Source organism: Odontesthes bonariensis, chromosome 23, assembly GCF_027942865.1.
Source record: "Odontesthes bonariensis isolate fOdoBon6 chromosome 23, fOdoBon6.hap1, whole genome shotgun sequence".
NCBI lineage: Eukaryota > Metazoa > Chordata > Actinopteri > Atheriniformes > Atherinopsidae > Odontesthes > Odontesthes bonariensis.
In genome coordinates, this window is record NC_134528.1 from 30,373,668 (window position 1) to 30,393,438 (window position 19,771).

The 19,771-nt window shown below is 40.2% G+C and overlaps 1 protein-coding gene across 7 annotated transcripts in view; it reads left to right on the top strand.

Moving 5' to 3' along the window:
• Positions 1–19,771, top strand: part of LOC142374359 (rho GTPase-activating protein 23-like) — a 93,479-nt gene that overhangs the window by 63,715 nt on the left and 9,993 nt on the right. For 5 of the 7 annotated variants that reach the window (XM_075458003.1, XM_075458000.1, XM_075458001.1 and 2 more), the window contains exons 5-16: positions 6,555–6,633; positions 6,725–6,785; positions 7,368–8,787; positions 9,749–9,910; positions 10,433–10,541; positions 11,068–11,107; positions 11,212–11,349; positions 13,079–13,387; positions 13,491–13,552; positions 13,635–13,741; positions 14,704–14,813; positions 19,556–19,708. In XM_075458003.1, the coding sequence (XP_075314118.1) occupies positions 6,555–6,633; positions 6,725–6,785; positions 7,368–8,787; positions 9,749–9,910; positions 10,433–10,541; positions 11,068–11,107; positions 11,212–11,349; positions 13,079–13,387; positions 13,491–13,552; positions 13,635–13,741; positions 14,704–14,813; positions 19,556–19,708 (2,750 nt within the window). The remainder of the gene's footprint in view (positions 1–6,554; positions 6,634–6,724; positions 6,786–7,367; positions 8,788–9,748; positions 9,911–10,432; positions 10,542–11,067; positions 11,108–11,211; positions 11,350–13,078; positions 13,388–13,490; positions 13,553–13,634; positions 13,742–14,703; positions 14,814–19,555; positions 19,709–19,771) is intronic. The other 2 variants (XM_075458002.1, XM_075458005.1) reach the window with 2 other exon arrangements.

Here is a 19,771-nt window from a genome sequence, read left to right on the forward strand (position 1 = left end):
CAGTTGTTGGGCTTTAATAACAGTTGTCAGTCTTTCATAACAGTTGTCAGTCTTTAATGACAGTTGTCAGTCTTTAATAACAGTTGTCGGTTTTTAATAACAGTTGTCGGTCTTTCATAACAGTTGTTGGGCTTTAATAACAGTTGTCAGTCTTTAATAACAGTTGTCGGTCTTTAATAACAGTTATCAGTCTTTAATAACAGTTGTCGGTCTTTAATAACAGTTGTCAGTCTTTAATAACAGTTATCGGGCTTTAATAACAGTTGTCAGTCTTTCGTAACAGTTGTCAGTCTTTAATAACAGTTGTTAGTCTTTAATAACAGTTGTCAGTCTTTAATAACAGTTATCGGGCTTTAATAACAGTTATCAGTCTTTAATAACAGTTATCGGGCTTTAATAACAGTTATCGGGCTTTAATGACAGTTGTCGGTCTTTAATAACAGTTGTCAGTGTTTAATAACAGTTCTCAGTCTTTAATAACAGTTGTCGGTGTTTAATAACAGTTGTCGGTCTTTAATAACAGTTGTCGGTGTTTAATAACAGTTGTCGGTCTTTAATAACAGTTGTCAGTCTTTAATAACAGTTGTCGGTCTTTAATAACAGTTGTCGGTCTTTCATAACAGTTGTCAGTCTTTCATAACAGTTGTCAGTCTGTAATAACAGTTGTCGGGCTTTAATAACAGTTGTCAGTCTTTAATAACAGTTGTCGGTGTTTAATAACAGTTGTCGGTCTTTCATAACAGTAGTCAGTCTTTCATAACAGTTGTCGGGCTTTAATAACAGTTGTCAGTCTTTAATAACAGTTGTCGGTGTTTAATAACAGTTGTCAGTCTTTAATAACAGTTGTCGGTGTTTAATAACAGTTGTTAGTCTTTAATAACAGTTGTTGGTCTTTAATAACAGTCGGTCTTTAATAACAGCTGTCGGTCTTTAATAACAGTTGTCGGTCTTTAATAACAGTTGTCGGTGTTTAATAACAGTTGTCGGTCTTTAATAACAGTTGTTGGTCTTTCATAACAGTTGTCAGTCTGTAATAACAGTTGTCAGTCTTTCATAACAGTTGTTGGGCTTTAATAACAGTTGTCAGTCTTTAATAACAGTTGTCAGTCTTTAATAACAGTTGTCGGTGTTTAATAACAGTTGTCGGTCTTTAATAACAGTTGTCGGTCTTTAATAACAGTTGTCGGTGTTTAATAACAGTTGTCGGTCTTTAATAACAGTTGTCGGTGTTTAATAACAGTTGTCGGTGTTTAATAACAGTTGTTAGTCTTTAATAACAGTTGTCAGTCTTTAATAACAGTTGTCGGGCTTTAATAACAGTTGTCAGTCTTTAATAACAGTTGTCGGTGTTTAATAACAGTTGTCAGTCTTTAATAACAGTTGTCAGTCTTTAATAACAGTTGTCCGTGTTTAATAACAGTTGTCCGTGTTTAATAACAGTTGTCCGTCTTTAATAACATTTGTCGGTGTTTAATAACAGTTGTCGGTCTTTAATAACAGTTGTCAGTCTTTAATAACAGTTGTCGTGTTTAATAACAGTTGTTAGTCTTTAATAACAGTCGGTCTTTAATAACAGCTGTCGGTCTTTAATAACAGTTGTCGTGTTTAATAACAGTTGTCGGTCTTTAATAACAGTTGTCGGTGTTTAATAACAGTTGTCGGTCTTTAATAACAGTTGTCGGTCTTTCATAACAGTTGTCAGTCTGTAATAACAGTTGTCAGTCTTTAATAACAGTTGTTGGGCTTTAATAACAGTTGTCAGTCTTTAATAACAGTTTTCAGTCTTTAATAACAGTTGTCGGTGTTTAATAACAGTTGTCGGTCTTTAATAACAGTTGTCGGTCTTTAATAACAGTTGTTGGGCTTTAATAACAGTTGTCAGTCTTTAATAACAGTTGTCGGTCTTTCATAACAGTTGTTAGTCTTTAATAACAGTTGTCAGTCTTTAATAACAGTTGTTGGGCTTTAATAACAGTTGTCAGTCTTTAATAACAGTTGTTGGGCTTTAATAACAGTTTTCAGTCTTTAATAACAGTTGTCGGTGTTTAATAACAGTTGTCGGTCTTTAATAACAGTTGTCGGTCTTTAATAACAGTTGTCGGTGTTTAATAACAGTTGTCGGTCTTTAATAACAGTTGTCGGTGTTTAATAACAGTTGTCGGTGTTTAATAACAGTTGTCGGTGTTTAATAACAGTTGTTAGTCTTTAATAACAGTTGTCAGTCTTTAATAACAGTTGTCGGGCTTTAATAACAGTTGTCAGTCTTTAATAACAGTTGTCGGTGTTTAATAACAGTTGTCTGTCTTTAATAACAGTTGTCAGTCTTTAATAACAGTTGTCCGTGTTTAATAACAGTTGTCCGTGTTTAATAACAGTTGTCAGTCTTTAATAACAGTTGTCGGTCTTTAATAACATGTGTCGGTGTTTAATAACAGTTGTCAGTCTTTAATAACAGTTGTCAGTCTTTAATAACAGTTGTCGTGTTTAATAACAGTTGTTAGTCTTTAATAACAGTCGGTCTTTAATAACAGCTGTCGGTCTTTAATAACAGTTGTCGTGTTTAATAACAGTTGTCGGTCTTTAATAACAGTTGTCGGTGTTTAATAACAGTTGTCGGTCTTTAATAACAGTTGTCGGTCTTTAATAACAGTTGTCGGTCTTTCATAACAGTTGTCAGTCTGTAATAACAGTTGTCAGTCTTTCATAACAGTTGGTAGTCTTTAATAATAGTTGTCAGTCTTTAATAACAGTTGTTGGGCTTTAATAACAGTTGTCAGTCTTTAATAACAGTTTTCAGTCTTTAATAACAGTTGTCGGTGTTTAATAACAGTTGTCGGTCTTTAATAACAGTTGTCGGTCTTTAATAACAGTTGTCGGTGTTTAATAACAGCTGTCGGTCTTTAATAACAGTTGTCGGTGTTTAATAACAGTTGTCGGTCTTTAATAACAGTTGTCGGTGTTTAATAACAGTTGTCGGTGTTTAATAACAGTTGTCGGTGTTTAATAACAGTTGTTAGTCTTTAATAACAGTTGTCAGTCTTTAATAACAGTTGTCGGGCTTTAATAACAGTTGTCAGTCTTTAATAACAGTTGTCGGTGTTTAATAACAGTTGTCTGTCTTTAATAACAGTTGTCAGTCTTTAATAACAGTTGTCCGTGTTTAATAACAGTTGTCCGTGTTTAATAACATGTGTCGGTGTTTAATAACAGTTGTCGGTCTTTAATAACAGTTGTCGTGTTTAATAACAGTTGTTAGTCTTTAATAACAGTCGGTCTTTAATAACAGCTGTCGGTCTTTAATAACAGTTGTCGTGTTTAATAACAGTTTTCGGTCTTTAATAACAGTTGTCGGTGTTTAATAACAGTTGTCGGTCTTTAATAACAGTTGTCGGTCTTTCATAACAGTTGTCAGTCTGTAATAACAGTTGTCAGTCTTTCATAACAGTTGTTAGTCTTTAATAACAGTTGTCAGTCTTTAATAACAGTTGTTGGGCTTTAATAACAGTTCTCAGTCTTTAATAACAGTTTTCAGTCTTTAATAACAGTTGTCGGTCTTTAATAACAGTTGTCGGTCTTTAATAACAGTTGTCGGTGTTTAATAACAGTTGTCGGTCTTTAATAACAGTTGTCGGTGTTTAATAACAGTTGTCGGTCTTTAATAACAGTTGTCGGTGTTTAATAACAGTTGTCGGTGTTTAATAACAGTTGTTAGTCTTTAATAACAGTTGTCAGTCTTTAATAACAGTTGTCCGTGTTTAATAACAGTTGTCTGTCTTTAATAACAGTTGTCAGTCTTTAATAACAGTTGTCCGTGTTTAATAACAGTTGTCCGTGTTTAATAACAGTCGTCCGTCTTTAATAACATTTGTCGGTGTTTAATAACAGTTGTCGGTCTTTAATAACAGTTGTCAGTGTTTCATAACAGTTGTCGGTGTTTAAACAATCAGTGTTTTTAAAATATGTCTTTTATCCTGTTTCTACTAAACAAATTGTACTCATTTAAACAGTTTTCATAAGAAATACTGTTGCTCAGAGGTCCGTTTCACGTAGCAGGTTTAGTGAAAACTCTGAGTAAGTTAACCCTGAAATGAGGGAAACCCTGAGTTTTCCGTTTCACAAAGGGAGGTAACTCAACCCCGAGAAAGAGGGGTAACTAGCCTGTTTCACAAAGAGAGGTAACTTAACCTCACGGTCAGTTACCGGAGTAACAGACTCTATGAACCTAACCTGGTCGGGACCAGGTTTTATTCAAGAAACCTTGAGTTTCTTTCTGTCTGTGCCCTCTTTCAGCCACTCACGCCATTTGATTTCCTCATTCATTCAGTCAGCAGAGCGAGTTCTTCTACTTCTAGAAGTCCATTAGGCACAGTAGGAGGCGACTTTTTTCACGAACATGTCCTTTTGACAACGATCCCGTGGATGAAGGTGCAGCATTACTGCGCAGAGAAATAAATATTCGTCGGAGATGGTTATCAGACCACGCGTAGATTTTTGCATTTACAGACAATTATCTTTTTGAGCGGCACCATCAGAATGTGTTGGGACAAAAGAAAAAAAGACATAAAAGACAAATAAATATTTGTATGAATAGGCTTAAAAAAGACATATATAGGCCTATTATATTTTATAAAGGCACTCGTGTCTTGGGGGTGGATTCCCTCAGCCACTGGCCTCCCGTTAGAGGTGGTGGTGCTGGGCACCACCCGTTTTACTACATTTAAACTTACACTTTTGCTGCTGCAGCGGTGTTGCACTTATTTCTAAAAACGTATTGAAACTCGCCGTATGAGCGCATTAAGATTTCCAATTCGAGGTTGGTGAAAAATCTGCCTTCTTTCTGTTGGCTCAGTAGAAGTCTGTGTTAGTTTAAATAGGCTTAATTATTTAACAGAACATGATATAGATGATGACTCTAAATTGTCCTTAGGAGTGACTGTGAGTGTGCATGGTTGTTTGTCTCGTTTGTCTCTATGTGGCCCTGTGATGGACTGGCGGCCTGTCCAGGGTGTACCCCGCCTCTCGCCCATTGACCGCTGGGATAGGCTCCAGCCCCCCCGCGACCCGACTGATGGATTCAGCGGTGTATAGATAATGGATGGATGGATGATATAGATGAGAAGACATAGTTTATGTGTGTGAAAACAGCATTATGTTGGGAATAAAACGACTGCACAGTGAAATAGCCACTTAATATTTATTTTACAGTGTAAAACATGATCAAAATGAGGTACCTCCATGCCAAGGTCTCACCTGTTTGAACAATGTTTTTATATTTCATCTTAAACTGCTGCCAAGAGCGCTTCTGCCCTGCGGGATTGCACCTAAATGAAATAAATGAATGGGCTACCATTCAAGCAGTTTCCCTGTAATATTATTGTGATTGCAAAGGACTACATTTAAACTTACACTTTTGCTGCTGCAGCGGTGTTGCACTTATTTCTAAAAACGAATTGAAACTCGCCGTATGAGCGCATTAAGATTTCCAATTCGAGGTTGGTGAAAAACGTAGCCCACCTCTTCCCCGTTGCCATGGTGACTCGTCGAATCGGGGCTCCATTGATGCTGGCTTTTTAAAGTTGTGGCGCACATGCTAAACTCAAGGTGAACTTACTCAGAGTTGATTAAACTCACTCAAATCAGCGTTTCTGGAACCGAAAACTCAGAGTTTTCTATCTCAGAGTAGATCAACTCAGAGATCAGGAATAGACTCAGAGTTGGTTGAACCTGCTACGTGAAACGGACCCCAGGACTCATTAGGCAATCCAAATCAGGCAATGGATTTTGACTGAAAACCACACAGTCACACATGCACAAATAAACATCAACATACAGAAGCACTGACTGAGAGGCTCAAATGTTCACAACTTTTTTCTGCATGTACTTCTATTTTCCATTTAAGATCAATGTTCGAGTGATTTCATTGAACTTTAACTCACTTGCTCTGTTTTGAACTGGTCTTGAGCACACCGTTTTGTATGAGGTGCCACCAGGGACATAAATCAGAATTAACTGAGATGCCAAGATTTAGGTATCTGGTTTCAACCATTTTCAACAGCTCTTTAGCTTCTTGAACTGCTTCCATTGCTTTTATTCAGCTTCAAATCCTTCCACTACAGGCTTTCAGCCTTCAAATGACTTATTTTCAACACTTCAGGTTCTTCAGCAGTTTCACGTAAAGTTTTGCCTTTAAAAGACCTATTATTTTCAACAAGAGGATTTCTTGTTGGAAATATGTTTTTTTTTTAAATCCCTTTTCTGCATGACCATACAGTATATAGGAGGACAATTGGCAATAGAAACATCATTATCAAATTGGAAAGTCGGCATTTCAATCCACATTCCCTTTACAAAAATGTCTTTGGCATGTCACTGGACCCTACATAGACCCTGATATCAGTGAGTGATAGCATATAAATTGCTGCATATTCTGTACGGTAGTGTTTGTGTTAATAAGAAAGCTATTGAAGGCTCTTTATTTAAGGTTAAAAGGTGGTCTGTCAGTGTGGACCAGCTTTGTTTCACCCTTCTTTTAAATGTGTTTGTGCATGCCTCAGGTGACAGACTGGTGAAGGTGAATGGGGAGAGCGTTCTGGGGAAAACTTACTCTGAGGTGATTGCACTCATCCAAAATAGGTGGGTGTTTTTTTGTTTTTTTTTTCTCATCCCACATCACCGTCAGTGATATTACTTAGGTTCTCGAATGGTTCTTTTTTTTTCTTTGTAGTGAAAATATTTTGGAGCTCTCTATTATGCCAAAAGACGAGGATGTGTTGCAGTTGGTAAGTGTGAGTATTATCTTTCCTATATTTTCTCTTCTTTCCTTCTTTTCACCCTCTAAATGTGTGAAGCTATCAGTTAGCAAGACTGTTACACAGCAAGGTTTTTTTTATTTCTAATTGAATTATTTCAGCCAGTTGTTAATCTTAATATTACAATGTAACTTTGCATGAACAGGAAGGATAGCACTATTATGTGAGTAGTTTATATATTGAATAGTATTAAGATTGCCGGTATTGTTCGTAACATAACTAACAGGGGGTCTGAATATCTTAAGTTTGATTTTATTTTCATGCATTAAACATAGAGGCATTCATAGTGTTTTAGATCATACAAAGCAATGCATTACTGCTCTATTTACACTTAAGTATCAAATAAATTCAGTTTAAGAAATAAAATACACACAGCCAAACAATAATAGACCTGGGATACACTTGCAATGCTGTAATAATTACCATAAACGTTGTTAAAGGATATAAGATGGTGCATGCTGCACCTGCCTCTCTCTTTCCTCCAGCTGCTCCTTCTGTCTTGGCTCTTTTATCTTCTCTTTCATGTTTTATATGGTGGCCTGCCCCTCCTGTCCTCAGGCATACTCACAGGATGCATACCTGAAAGGCAATGAGCCATACACAGGTGAGGCCTACAATCTCCCAGAGCCTCCACCTCTCTGTTACCCTTCTACAAAGACCAGCTCCACCACTCCACAGCCCAGCCCTAACCTTGCCAGCCCTGTGAAGAACTGGCAGTCCAGACCCGCCAGCACAACCTTGGACAACCACCCTCCTGCCTCCAACCCTACCTCTGGCGGGCCAGGGGGTCCTGGGGAATCCAGCAGCCATTTTACCCCATCAGGGCGGCATCGAGGCCGGTCCTCATCAGCTATCAGTGCACTTGACTTTCATTTTGCTAACCACAATACTGCCATCGCCTCTGCAACACTGCCTCCACCATGGAAGGGCAGCCTGCCATCGTCCGCCCACGCCCACACAAACACCCTCTGCCACCAGGCTCTGTCAGATTGGTACTACGGCCAAGCTAAGGCTGCAGAGCACATGAGCCCCCACCAATGCAGTATATCTGAGGACCATTCAGAAGAGCTGGGGCTGGGCTTGGCACTTGGTCCTAGATCTGTTCTTGCAGCCACCAGTTCTGTGGAGCAGCACAGAAGAGAAACGCTCCTGCACCACCACCAGGCAGCTGCTGCATCCCATGATTCCTCTTGGCTCGAGGGCTGGGGCAGCGTATCGGAACCTGGTGGCAGGTCGTGCTCTGAGAGCCTTCTGGCAGCCTATGCTGAGTATGAGCAAAACTATGGGCGTTCTGTGGAAACACTGGCAGAAGCCTCTGCACTTGTGTCACCAAGTTCCCAAATGGCTAAATTAAACAAGCAGAACTACCAGAAGGCCTCAGTAGAACATCAACATCCAACCGCAGTGACAACCAGCGTCGGAACCTCCTCGTCCCCGGTGCAACCCAGTGCTAGGCAGTCAGGTCAGCAGGTAGCCGAGCCCCAGATGAGGCGAGTAAAAGAGGAACAGGTGGTGGGCTATAAAAGTTATAGCCCTTCTTTCTCCCGCAAAGCTGGGCATCTCCTCCAGCAGGCCACCTCCTTCAGAGAGCCCAGCTACAATGGCCCCCAGCTCAGCTGGAGCCCTGGCAGTAGAAGGGACAGTGATGGGGGATTGGCACCCCGACCCCAGTCCACCCCTGCCCTGTCGACTTCAGAGGAGGAGACAACCCAGCCTGGGAACGACAGAGAGGTCATCTCCCCTGTGCCCTTAACTCAAGAGGTGGTCCTAAGGCAGAAGGCAGCAGCAGGCCGATGGACACCTGTTCAGGCTCTGCGGCATCCCTTCAGCACCGCACCTGCAGAGTCAGCAGAGCCACCTGGTCTGGCTTCTTCATGTGGAACACCCTTACCTGTCCCTGGTGGAGGCCCTACCCACAGAGCCAATGGCAGCCTGGCACAGTATCCAACTGACTCCGCCTCCTCTATTCCCTTTATAGGTTAGTGAGCTTTTCTCTGTAGCAATTGACTCACAAAGAGTAAAATATCACAGCTTATCAACTTTTTATATATATACATATGTATATATATATATATATATATACTGTATATGGAGAGAGAGAGATCTATCTCTCTATCTGTTGATATCAAGTCCAGCGAAATAGCCAGTTTAATTTGCTAATTCGAGCCAAACAATTGCGTTCAAAATAAGTAAGTGCTGTTTAGTTTTACAGTTCTAGTCAAATCTTCAAATTCATTCAATTGGCATTGTAGAAGACAACTGAACATTTCAACATCTCAAATATGGAAATATGGTACATGGAATGAAAAAAAAACTTAAACTTGGCTTTAAAAATATGTATCTTTATAATGGTTTTTTCTCTACTATATAAATGGTAAAAAAAAAAAAAAAAATCCTTCAGTGAGCAGGTTACTTTTGTGACGTTTTTGTTCAAACCTGAATGTATTTATATATTAGTTATTTCAACATTCAGTTCACCAGAATGACTCGTGGCTCACAGATGTTAATGTTCTTTTTCAATCTTTGGTGCTCACACGATGTAAACACAGCATCACATTTCAGCACTGGATAAGTAAATGCATCAGCTATGTTGTCCTGAAAATGAAAGAAGCTGACTTACCATTAAACATTTGATGTGCCTCTTTTTGGTTGCATTCTACTTTATCTCAATCAGCTTGCTTGTTTTCAGCTGAATCAAGATGTTTGTGGCTATTATCCTGTCAGCCACATATTTTTGCTTTAAATAAAGACTAAAGTATATTTTACATAAGTTAATCAGATGGATAATAAAACTGTGGTTTACCATGAGAGTATTTCTGCCCCTGCAGTAGCTCTGCTTCAGAGACTTGTTGTACCAAAAGCCCATGGAACTTATCTTGTCTGTGTTTAATCGGTCAGCCCTTACCCCATGTTGCTCACCTGTGATGATGGCTTTACAGATGAACCAGCCAGTCCTAAAACTGACCATCAGGCCTGCTATGTGCCAGCCTGCTCAATGGTGTCCAGTTCCCTGGGCTCCACTATGGCCAGCCTCTCTTCCACCTCAGTCCCCCCCTACCTCTCCATCTCCCCCTTTGTCCGACTTCACTCTCAGGACTGCAGTGAGTCTCTCTCACTCTTTCTAATTACTTCAAGGATTTACAAAAGACGACATTAATTGTCTCCAACATGTTTGGATTAGCAACACAAAAAACACTTGTTTGGATCATATTGGTGAAAGTGTTTAGTTTGATATTGCAGATGTGCCTAAATACCACAAAACCCATGAGCCTCAATTACTTAGTCAGTCATAACTCGGACAACTTCAAAGCACCTTCATATATGCAGGTAAAAATAGAGCTGCCCAAATGCTTTAACATATACGTTATGTTGTCTGCTTTGAAGCTTTTGTCTGGGTTTTCTACATATCCCTGAACATTTCTATGTGAAATTTTCATGGTTACATCTTTAGTTTGAATGAAACCAGATGTTGTTTAACCCATTAATCAATGCACTCATGTTATAATGATGCCCCATTGTTGGAAAAAAAAACTGTCACCACATTGCACTGCAATTCTTTTCTTTTCACCATCTTCATCATTTTACTCCTCTTCCCCACTCTAACTCAACTTTTGTCTCTTAAGGCGGTATTAAAGGCCGTCGCTCTTCTTACCTGCTGGCCATCACCACTGAGAGGTCTAAGTCCTGCGATGAGGGGCTCAACACTTTTAGGGATGAAGGCCGTGTCTTCTCGTGAGTGAGGAACCTGAGAAAAATGTTTCTAAAATAGATCTATGCTTTCCTAAAAATTGTACCAGTGTCTTTTATGTTGCAACAAAAATTCAATGTCAAACTTTGTTTTAGATAAATGAATAGATAAACACATATTGAACATATTCACCATGTGGTACTTAACTTTCATTTAGACTGAAGTAAGAGAAAGAATTATTAAGTTAATAAGTAAAGATGAATTTTGACTTTAGAGCCATTATAAGTCAGTGTCTTAGGTTTAGGTGTTACGGTTTGTGGAGAATGATGGACCCAAATGCAACTAAGAATAAGAACAGAGAGCAACCAAGGAGTAATCAGTAAACAAAAGGACAAATCAATACTAAACAAACAGATTCAAATCCGAATAACAACCAATGACAAGAAAACTGAATAGAAACAAAACAAAAAAACTAAAAGATGAAAAACAAAAACATTAGGATTGTCACTTCTCACTGTTTTATGCAAAAATACTGTTTGTTTGTGTAACTTTGTTTTGTCTGTTCCTCAGTAAACTACCAAAAAGGGTCAAGAGCTTTTTCACTGATGGGGTGAGCCACTATGATAGGTTGTAATTATCAGACCTGATTACATGTCTTTATTTTATTGAGATTGTTCAGTAGAAGTGACTTGATGACACTACGCTGTGTTTCAGTCTCTGGAGAGCCTGCGAGCCCAGGAGGTGGCCTGGTCCAAGCGCCACTCCACCTCTGAGCTGGGAACCATCACCTTCAGTGATGTTCGCAAAGAAGGCTGGCTGCACTACAAACAGATCCTCACCGAGAAGGGAAAGGTACCGCATGCTGCTTCCACATGTACCAGGAGCCCAATGCAGAAACAATACACACAAAAAGCAGGTGTGCTCTCCAAGCAAAGTGCTATTTATAAAGGAAGAATGTACAGTGAGAAGGTCCGCTCCTCAGGCCTCATTCAGAGCATGCATGCACACATTTTTTTTTTTTTTTTTTTTTTTTAACAGCTTCATGGAAACTGAAGTGAAACTACCAAATAAAACAGATTGAGTTTTTCTCTGCTTCCCCGTCTGATTTTTACATTTGGTAAAACTGCACTTCTTTTTACGGTTGCTTTCATTATTCTGCCTTTTTAGTTGGGTTGCAAATTATATATTGATATACAAATGACAAATTTCCACATCCATTCATGATTAGAGGTGGAATTGGACTTGTGAACATGTACTTAGTGTGAGATTGAGATTTCTAAAAGAGAACAACATGTATGCACAACTTTAAAATCTGCCGTAAAGAATGCATATCGTTAGCCATATTTCGATGTCTTAGACTTAGGCAATGATGCTATTAGGTAACGATGTGCATATTTCTGCCTTTGCGTGAGCACAGGTTTAGTCGTACCTACACGCAGTTTTATGCATCTGGTCCCTGTTGCTGTTTATCTGCGTCATCTCAGCAGAACGTCCTCCTGCAGACACCTACTGTCTGAGTACATTTACTCAAGGCAATAGATCAGACCCATGATGCTGATACAAAACTTTGTGGTGGAATAATTTAAGTAAAGTCAAATCTGCTGAGTACTTCTGCTTTGATGTTATAACTTGTATTTGAAGATAGTTTATATGACTTGAAGGATCTAGAAATGTCAGATTTATTCATTAAACTGTGAAGCATCAGATTTGTTGTCCTATTAATTTGGATTATAGCACATAACCTCACCCTACAGCCTCTGCCCAGATGTTTTGTGTTATTGAAACATTTCTGATGTACAGCTGAACCACACGGGTTCAAAGAGGAAGTTCTCTGCAAGTCTTCTATATATGAAAGTGTGCACATACAGTATACATGTGTACATGTGGCGCTGGCTGCATGCTAGCAACACTCAGAACTTAATTCTGTGGCACACAGCTGTTGGAACTGACTTAGCTATTCCACAAAAAGCTCTGGATGTTGGGACTAATTATTTAGCTGAAAACCAATTTGGGACTAGAATTCCCAGAAGGCTCTGTATGATGGAGAAGAAGCTAAAAAGGGCTTGGGATTTTTGTACAGTAAGCTATGCTGTTCAGAACTGAAAATGAGCAGCCAGGTTTCAGTAAGTGGTTAAGTGCTTTAGGTCTGTGTGGAGTTTGTATGTTCTCACTGTGAAAATGAAAACTCATGTTCATTAAGTTTAATCTTCTCTGTCTACATGTGATAAACATCACCTTCATGAGCCCATTGGCAGCCCAGTCACCTTCTTTTTATGTGGAATGCACTTAAAAAAGTCTTTTTCATCTGAGCAGACAAACACTTCTTTTCTCAGCACCATTAATGCACATCCCTCTCTACCACCTGAACTGTTTATGCAAAAATGTTTTTTCTGTCTGACTTCCCTTTTGACCAGAAGCAAATCGTTGCTTTGCTCCAGTTCTACCGACTGTGCTTAACTCTTCGGTAAAGCTTGTTAAACATTGAGGCCCTTAGGTTTCATTCTATTCTAGTTGATTGGTCACATGGATGATTCCAGAGCTCCGGTGCTGTGACTGATGTTGTCTGTCTCTTTCTTTGTAGAAAGTTGGCGGCAGTATGAGGCCGTGGAAGCGCGCCTTCACTGTGCTCCGCTCCCACTCGCTCTTCCTCTACAGAGACAAACGCGAGGCTGTGCTTCACGGTGCGGGGGCGGGGTCCGGTCAGGATGAGTATTCCCCGGTCAGTATCAGGGGTTGCCTGATTGACATTGCCTATAGTGAAACCAAGCGAAAGCACACCCTGAGACTGACGACACAGGACTTCTGCGAGTATCTGCTGCAGGCCGAGGACAGGGACGACATGCTGGCCTGGATCAGGATCATCAGGGAAAACAGCAAAACAGAAAACGAGGTAAGATGACCATCCAGTTATTATTGCAATGGTTCTACAAAAGAACCCCAAAAAACACACACAAACGCATTCCAAATGAATTTGCTCTTTCCATTTCTTCAAGGAGATTGGTTTCTCGAGACAAGCTCTTATCAACAAGAAGCTAAATGACCACAGAAAACACAGGTAGATGTTGGACTGCATTAAACATAAAGCCTTTTAAAACTTATTTGAAGTTGCTCAGTCTTTGTTTCCATCCTTTGTGCAGCCTCACAGGGAACAAAGCAGACTCGTCTCCCAGAGCCCATCGTATGATGCCTCCCTTCCTGCTCCCTAAAACTGACAACACCTCGGTGAAACGAGCCTCCAGATCTGGTGGGTCTAAGTAGGACTCTGCTGCTTGTCATGTTGTATAATTAACCCATTTAGGCCGGGAAAGCATTGCCGCATTTCTACCTTTAAAGCCGGGGGCGCTGTTGCGTTATTCTACCTTTAAGGCCGGGAAAGCGTACACGTCTTTTTTCCTGTATAAGGGTTGTTTTGCACCAATTATTGACCTCTGCGCCAATTAAATGCATTATAATAGACACGTGAGAGTGTCGTCATGTTCCTCGTGTCATTGTTTTGAAGTTAAGTTACATCGAACAAGCATGGAGGACTTTCAGTGGGAAGACATTTCAGACGGTAGCGATTGTGAGGAGTTTCTTGGCTTTGATGATGCTGATGAACGTGCTGACCCAACTGATCGAGATTTATGGCTAGCACATATGTTTAATGATGACGATAATGACGAGGATGATTTTGAAGGGTTTGAATGTGAGTGGAAGACTGACAATTACCACCGTAATCGACGGAGAGATTTCAACCGCACACCAGGGGTGAAAGTCGATTTACCTGCAGATGCCACACCGTTGCAGGCATTTAATCATATTGAAAATAGTGCTGTTCCTGCACTTTACTTTTCACATTTTCTATTTTCGTGAAGGTGTATGTAAATAAACTCAATTTCCAAAGAAAGCCACAGGCGTAAGCTCTCAAATACTTTTTGAATTTTGCTTCTTATCTGCTACAGAGGCTGAGAAATCAATCATTTAGTAGGCGTTGACACAATTGCTGAATTTCCAGAAACACTTCAGGTTTTAGGGGGTCTTTCTGAAATCGCCCATAGGTTTTACAGGCATTCTTTTCCAGGCGTTTTAGGCCTAAATGGGTTAACATAGCAGGGTACGAACAGGCCAACTGTTTCATCTGGATATTGTTGTTTTTATTCAAAATCACATTTCGCCTTTCATTCTGTTATTCGTCATAGTTCTAAATCTTTAAATCTCTGTCCTCAGATGACAAGGCACAATGGGGCATTAACATCATGAAGAAAGCCAAGAAGACCGGCAGTCCCAAAGCTTTTGGAGTGCGACTGGAGGACTGTCAGCCTGCTGTTAAGCACAAAGTAAGCAAGAGATGGAAAACACGATTCACACTATCAAGTTTCTGAATACACAATGAATTAAATGCCCGACTTAATAGTTGCAGCAATGTTTTTTTTTAGCAACGGTTTGCATTCAATATTATCTACAAAGAGAACCATTTCTTGGAACCTTGCATGGCGCTTGCATGTTCTCCCCATGTATGTGTGGGTTCTCTCCGGGTACTCCGGCTTCCTCCTACCAATCAAAAACATGCATGGAAGGTTTGGTGACTCTAAATTGTCCCTTAGAGTGGGTGTGCATGGTTGTCTGGGTATAGAAAATTGATGGATAGACGGAACAAAGCTTGATAAGGGATTAATTATGTCATTATCTCGAGGTAACCTGGATTGTTTTGTTGTTTTTGTTAGTTTGGTCGTGTAAAGTCTGTTTTTCCCCATCACCAGGAGCAGTACGGTGAGTTAGTTCAACTTGTATCTATGCCCACAGACACCACTGTTTGTAACCACACATTTACTAAACTCAGTGAAACAAAAAGCATCACAAATGCAAGCCTTGACTTACTGTTATAGATTCGCCCAAACTGTGATGACAGCGACAATGAACTGTTAAGTTATGTGTGACTGCAGGAACCGCTCATTTCTGTGTTCATTCCTATCACCGTGAAACCAAAGCTAATTTTTTTCATGATACAATACCTGGCAAAAATGATGAAATCACCACACTTAGAGGATGTTCATTTATTTTTCTTAATTAGTGAAAAAATAAACAAAACCGAGATATGTAAGAAATATTTTATTCATTAACTGATCATTTGGGTTTTGTCAAACACACCACAAATTTTACAATTTTACAAATTTCTCGTAATTATTTGCATCCCAGACTAAGTGGAGGGAAAAATGATGCAATCACCTTGTATTTTGCATTGCGAAAACAAATACCTGCACAAGTCAACATATGCTAAACAAAAACCTCCAAAAGAGTTCATATGCAAATGAGTTTGCAGTTAAAAGAGAGTGCTTGCAGAGATTAAAGAGCTATTGCACCAGACTGACAGGAAACAAGGCCTAAACAAGTAAGCTGTCACTCAGACACTGAAAGGATCAGATTATTGGCTAAATCACAATCAGAATGAGCTGAGCGAGGGTAATTCTCCTTGGATATATGGCGGTGAATGAATGGGATCAGAGGCACAAAGCGTGTCATACCCCGGTATGATAGGTGGCGCTGTACCCATTCCAGCTGTTGCTAAGAGAGCCACTTCCTGTTGACCTCTTCACCACCAACAACAACAACAAACTCAGGCATTGGAGAAAGATGGAGAACGCAGAGCCAGATGAAGCTACGTCCCTCTACATTTGCTCTGTGATGAGCTGCTTGTTGCACAAACGCGATGCCCAACGGAGCATTCTCCATCGCGTTGTTTGTTTCTTTCTGACGGCGACAACAACAGGAATATCGTCTCCTTTGACTTCCGGGTCACGACCCCGGGAAAACATCTGGAGCATGCGCAGAACGCAAAGTCTGATTCACCACGAGCTTCAGCGTCTACAAGCAGGTTTAGAGTGACTTTCAACCCAGTTATCTCGGGGTGTTCATCCGATTTCTTGTCAGATTAAGGTGTCTACATGCACTTAATAACTCAGTTAGATTGTAATTTAGCCAATAATCCGATCTTTTAGTGCTTGTAAAGCTTGTAAAAGGGGAACATACAGTTTGACTAAGGAAGATATCAGAGCATCAGGATATAAAATTCAAAGCAGTTTGTCTGAAAATAGAAAATATACACAAACAAAAGAAAAACAAATGGGCAGAAACAGAATTTAATGTTTGTGATTGAACTGAAAGAAACAGACTGAAGGGATTGAGATTTCCATCCAGAAAAATGTCAACCATCACGAATACCTAAAGAGAAGAAAACAAGATCACAGTGGAGCACCCATGGACTGTGGATGGTTGGATTAAAGTGATATTCAGAGAGGAATCGCCAATCTGATTTGGACAATGAGATGAGCTGGAACTTTAGTTTGGTGCAGGTCCAATGAAACATAGAAGAAAACAAGCATATAAATAAATAAATAAATAAACAAGCATATTTCCACCATCATTGTTGATATGGGGTTGATCTCAGGTAAAGGACACGGGGAGATGGCATCCATTACCTCTACAGTCTTATTCCATCAATCAAAAGAAGGTTTGGTGGTGCTGAGCTCAAGATGATGAACCATCTTGCCACAGAGGGTTAAAACTTTTCTTCAGGAAACACATCAACTAAATGACATGACCAGCAAACAGTCTGGAACTCGGTCTGAGTACAAATGTATGGTGAAAACTAAAAAAAAGGTTCATGCAAAGCTGATAATTAGCATAATTAGCCAGTAATTGGCAGCTCTGTAGTCAGAAACGTGGCATTAGAGACACCAGCGGCCATAGTCAAATGCATTCCAGGGGCCAGAGCGGGCGACATAGAATCCTATTTAAAACTGCTGGCTAAGGATAAACGTAAATATGGTAAAATAGTTATTCACGTCGGCGTTAATGACACCCGGTTACGCCAATCGGAGGTCACTAAAATTAATGTTGCATCGGTGTGTGATTTTGCCAAAACAATGTGGGACTCCGTAGTTTTCTCTGGACCCCTGCCAAATCTGACCAGTGATGACATGTATAGCCGCATGTCCTCCTTCAATCGCTGGTTGTGTCCAGCAAACAACGTGGGCTACAGAGATAATTGGCAATCTTTCTGGAGAAAACCTGGTCTGATGAGGAGAGACGGCATCCATCCCACAGCACAGATTGTTCATGGAAACAAAGAATCTTCCTCGAACACCAGTAATGGAGCTTCCCAGGGTTCTGTGCTTGGACTGATTATTTTCACTGTATACATTTCCATTGCTATGCTGATGAAACTCAGTGATGATTAAATATGAAACCAGATTAAAACAATCAGTTGGTTAGACTGGATGACTTCAGGCAGAGCCTTCAGTTATCAGGCCCCTCTCTGTGGAACCAGCTGCCAGTTTGGGAGGCAGAGCCTTCAGTTATCAGGCCCCTCTCTGTGGAACCAGCTGCCAGTTTGGGAGGCAGAGCCTTCAGTTATCAGGCCCCTCTCTGTGGAACCAGCTGCCAGTTTGGCTTCAGGAAGCAGACACCCTTTCTAACTTTAAGACCAGGCTTAAAACTTTCCTTTCTGATAAAGCTTATAGTTAGGGATGGCTCAGGTGACCCTGAAACATCCCATAGTTAAGCTGCTATAGGCCCAGACTGCTGGGAGACCTCCCATGATGCACCTCTCCTCCCTCTGCTCTCTTTCCTCTCCATGTCCATGACATTATTGTGGTCATTAACTCGTGTTTCCCTGTTCCAACAGGTATCCTTTGAATTGTGTTACAGTGCCGCCAACCCCCGGCCAGAGGTTTCTTCCTGTCAAAAGGGAGTTTTTTCCTTCCAAAGTGCCCTTGTGCACGCTCAGGACTGGGGATTGGATTAAAGAGAAGTTTTGATGCATTCTGCTGGTTTCCTTAGCTAGGCAACTTTTTCAATTAGCTTTGTATGAATTGGAGTAATTTGGAATTTATTGAATTGCATTTGATTAGGTTATCATTATATTTTAATTAAAGCTGCCGTCGGCAACTTTTTTTTAGTCATATTAGCTTGAACTGTCATGGGATTCTGGAAGTAGAATATTAAATAGGCTGTTTAGGAAAAATAACGAAATCTGTAGCTCCCTCTGAAGCCTGTAATCATGCTTGCAAAAACCGAGCGCTCCCGGCTGTTTTTAACCAATCAAGTTAGGGTGGAGGAATCCTACCTGTCAATCACAGCTTGTGCACACGCTGCTGAGCGTGAGTCTGCCCCAGCTTGTGTGCGCTCACACTGGTGTGAACTCACGTGCACAACCTCGTCCACAGAGGGGGAGGGGTTTGGGGGGCGATTCGGAGCTTGGTAGAGGTTGGGGGAGGGACCTGAAAGTTGTATCAGTTCGAATTTTCCGACTTTAGACTCGGAATTTTGAAAACCTGCCGACGGCAGCTTTAATTGGCTTATAACTGGCTTGAATGCAATTGTATTTCTTAAGTGCCTTCAGAGGATATTTGTTGTGATTTTGTGCTATACATACATATCTATATATATATAGATATATATAACTGAATTCAATTGAATCTGTAAACTGCTGTATAACAAAGTTTGAACCTGATTGATGAGGAATTTTATAATATTGTTTATCATTAGTGAAGTACTCAAATAATTCAAGATATCAGAGAAGCCAGAAGAGGTTTAACAAAGTAGGCCTACTAACTGATTTTTTTTGGTCCAGGTTTTCCAGGATTTCCAGGATTTTGGCCTGGCTCAGTACCAGGCTACTGTATGTCATGATCATGAGAAAACAAAATGTACTTTTCACATGAAAATAACTTTGTTATCTCGAGACAACAGATTAATCTATTCTCAATCTTGAGATAAATGCATCAAAATATATCATCAAAATATTTTACAGACAATGCCACTCTTGGCTTTTTTTAGAAAGTAGATTTGCATGTACTTGTGTTCAGCTTCTTATATGACCTGGGAAACACAAAGGATAACCAAGTTGGAATAATGCCTTCCCAGAATTCTAGTGTATTATACAGGGCCCTATCTCAAAACCAAAAGATTAAGAGGTACTGGTGATGCACCTGTAGATACAGTACGAGGATGTTCAGTGCAAAGAAAATAGGTGTTTTGTTATCGCTGCAATTGAGAGCTGTCATTTTCCTCTCTACAGTTTGTCCCACTGACAGTGGAGATGTGTTGTGGTGTTGTGGAAACGACAGGTCTGGAATACACCGGTATCTACCGAGTACCGGGGAACAATGCAATGGTGTCCAACCTGCAGGAGCATCTCGACAGGGGCATGGACATCAACACTGCTGAGGAGGTCTGGGAAGCATTGGATGGTTCTGTCTGCATATTGTCATGTGAACACTGCTCTGAAGTGTCT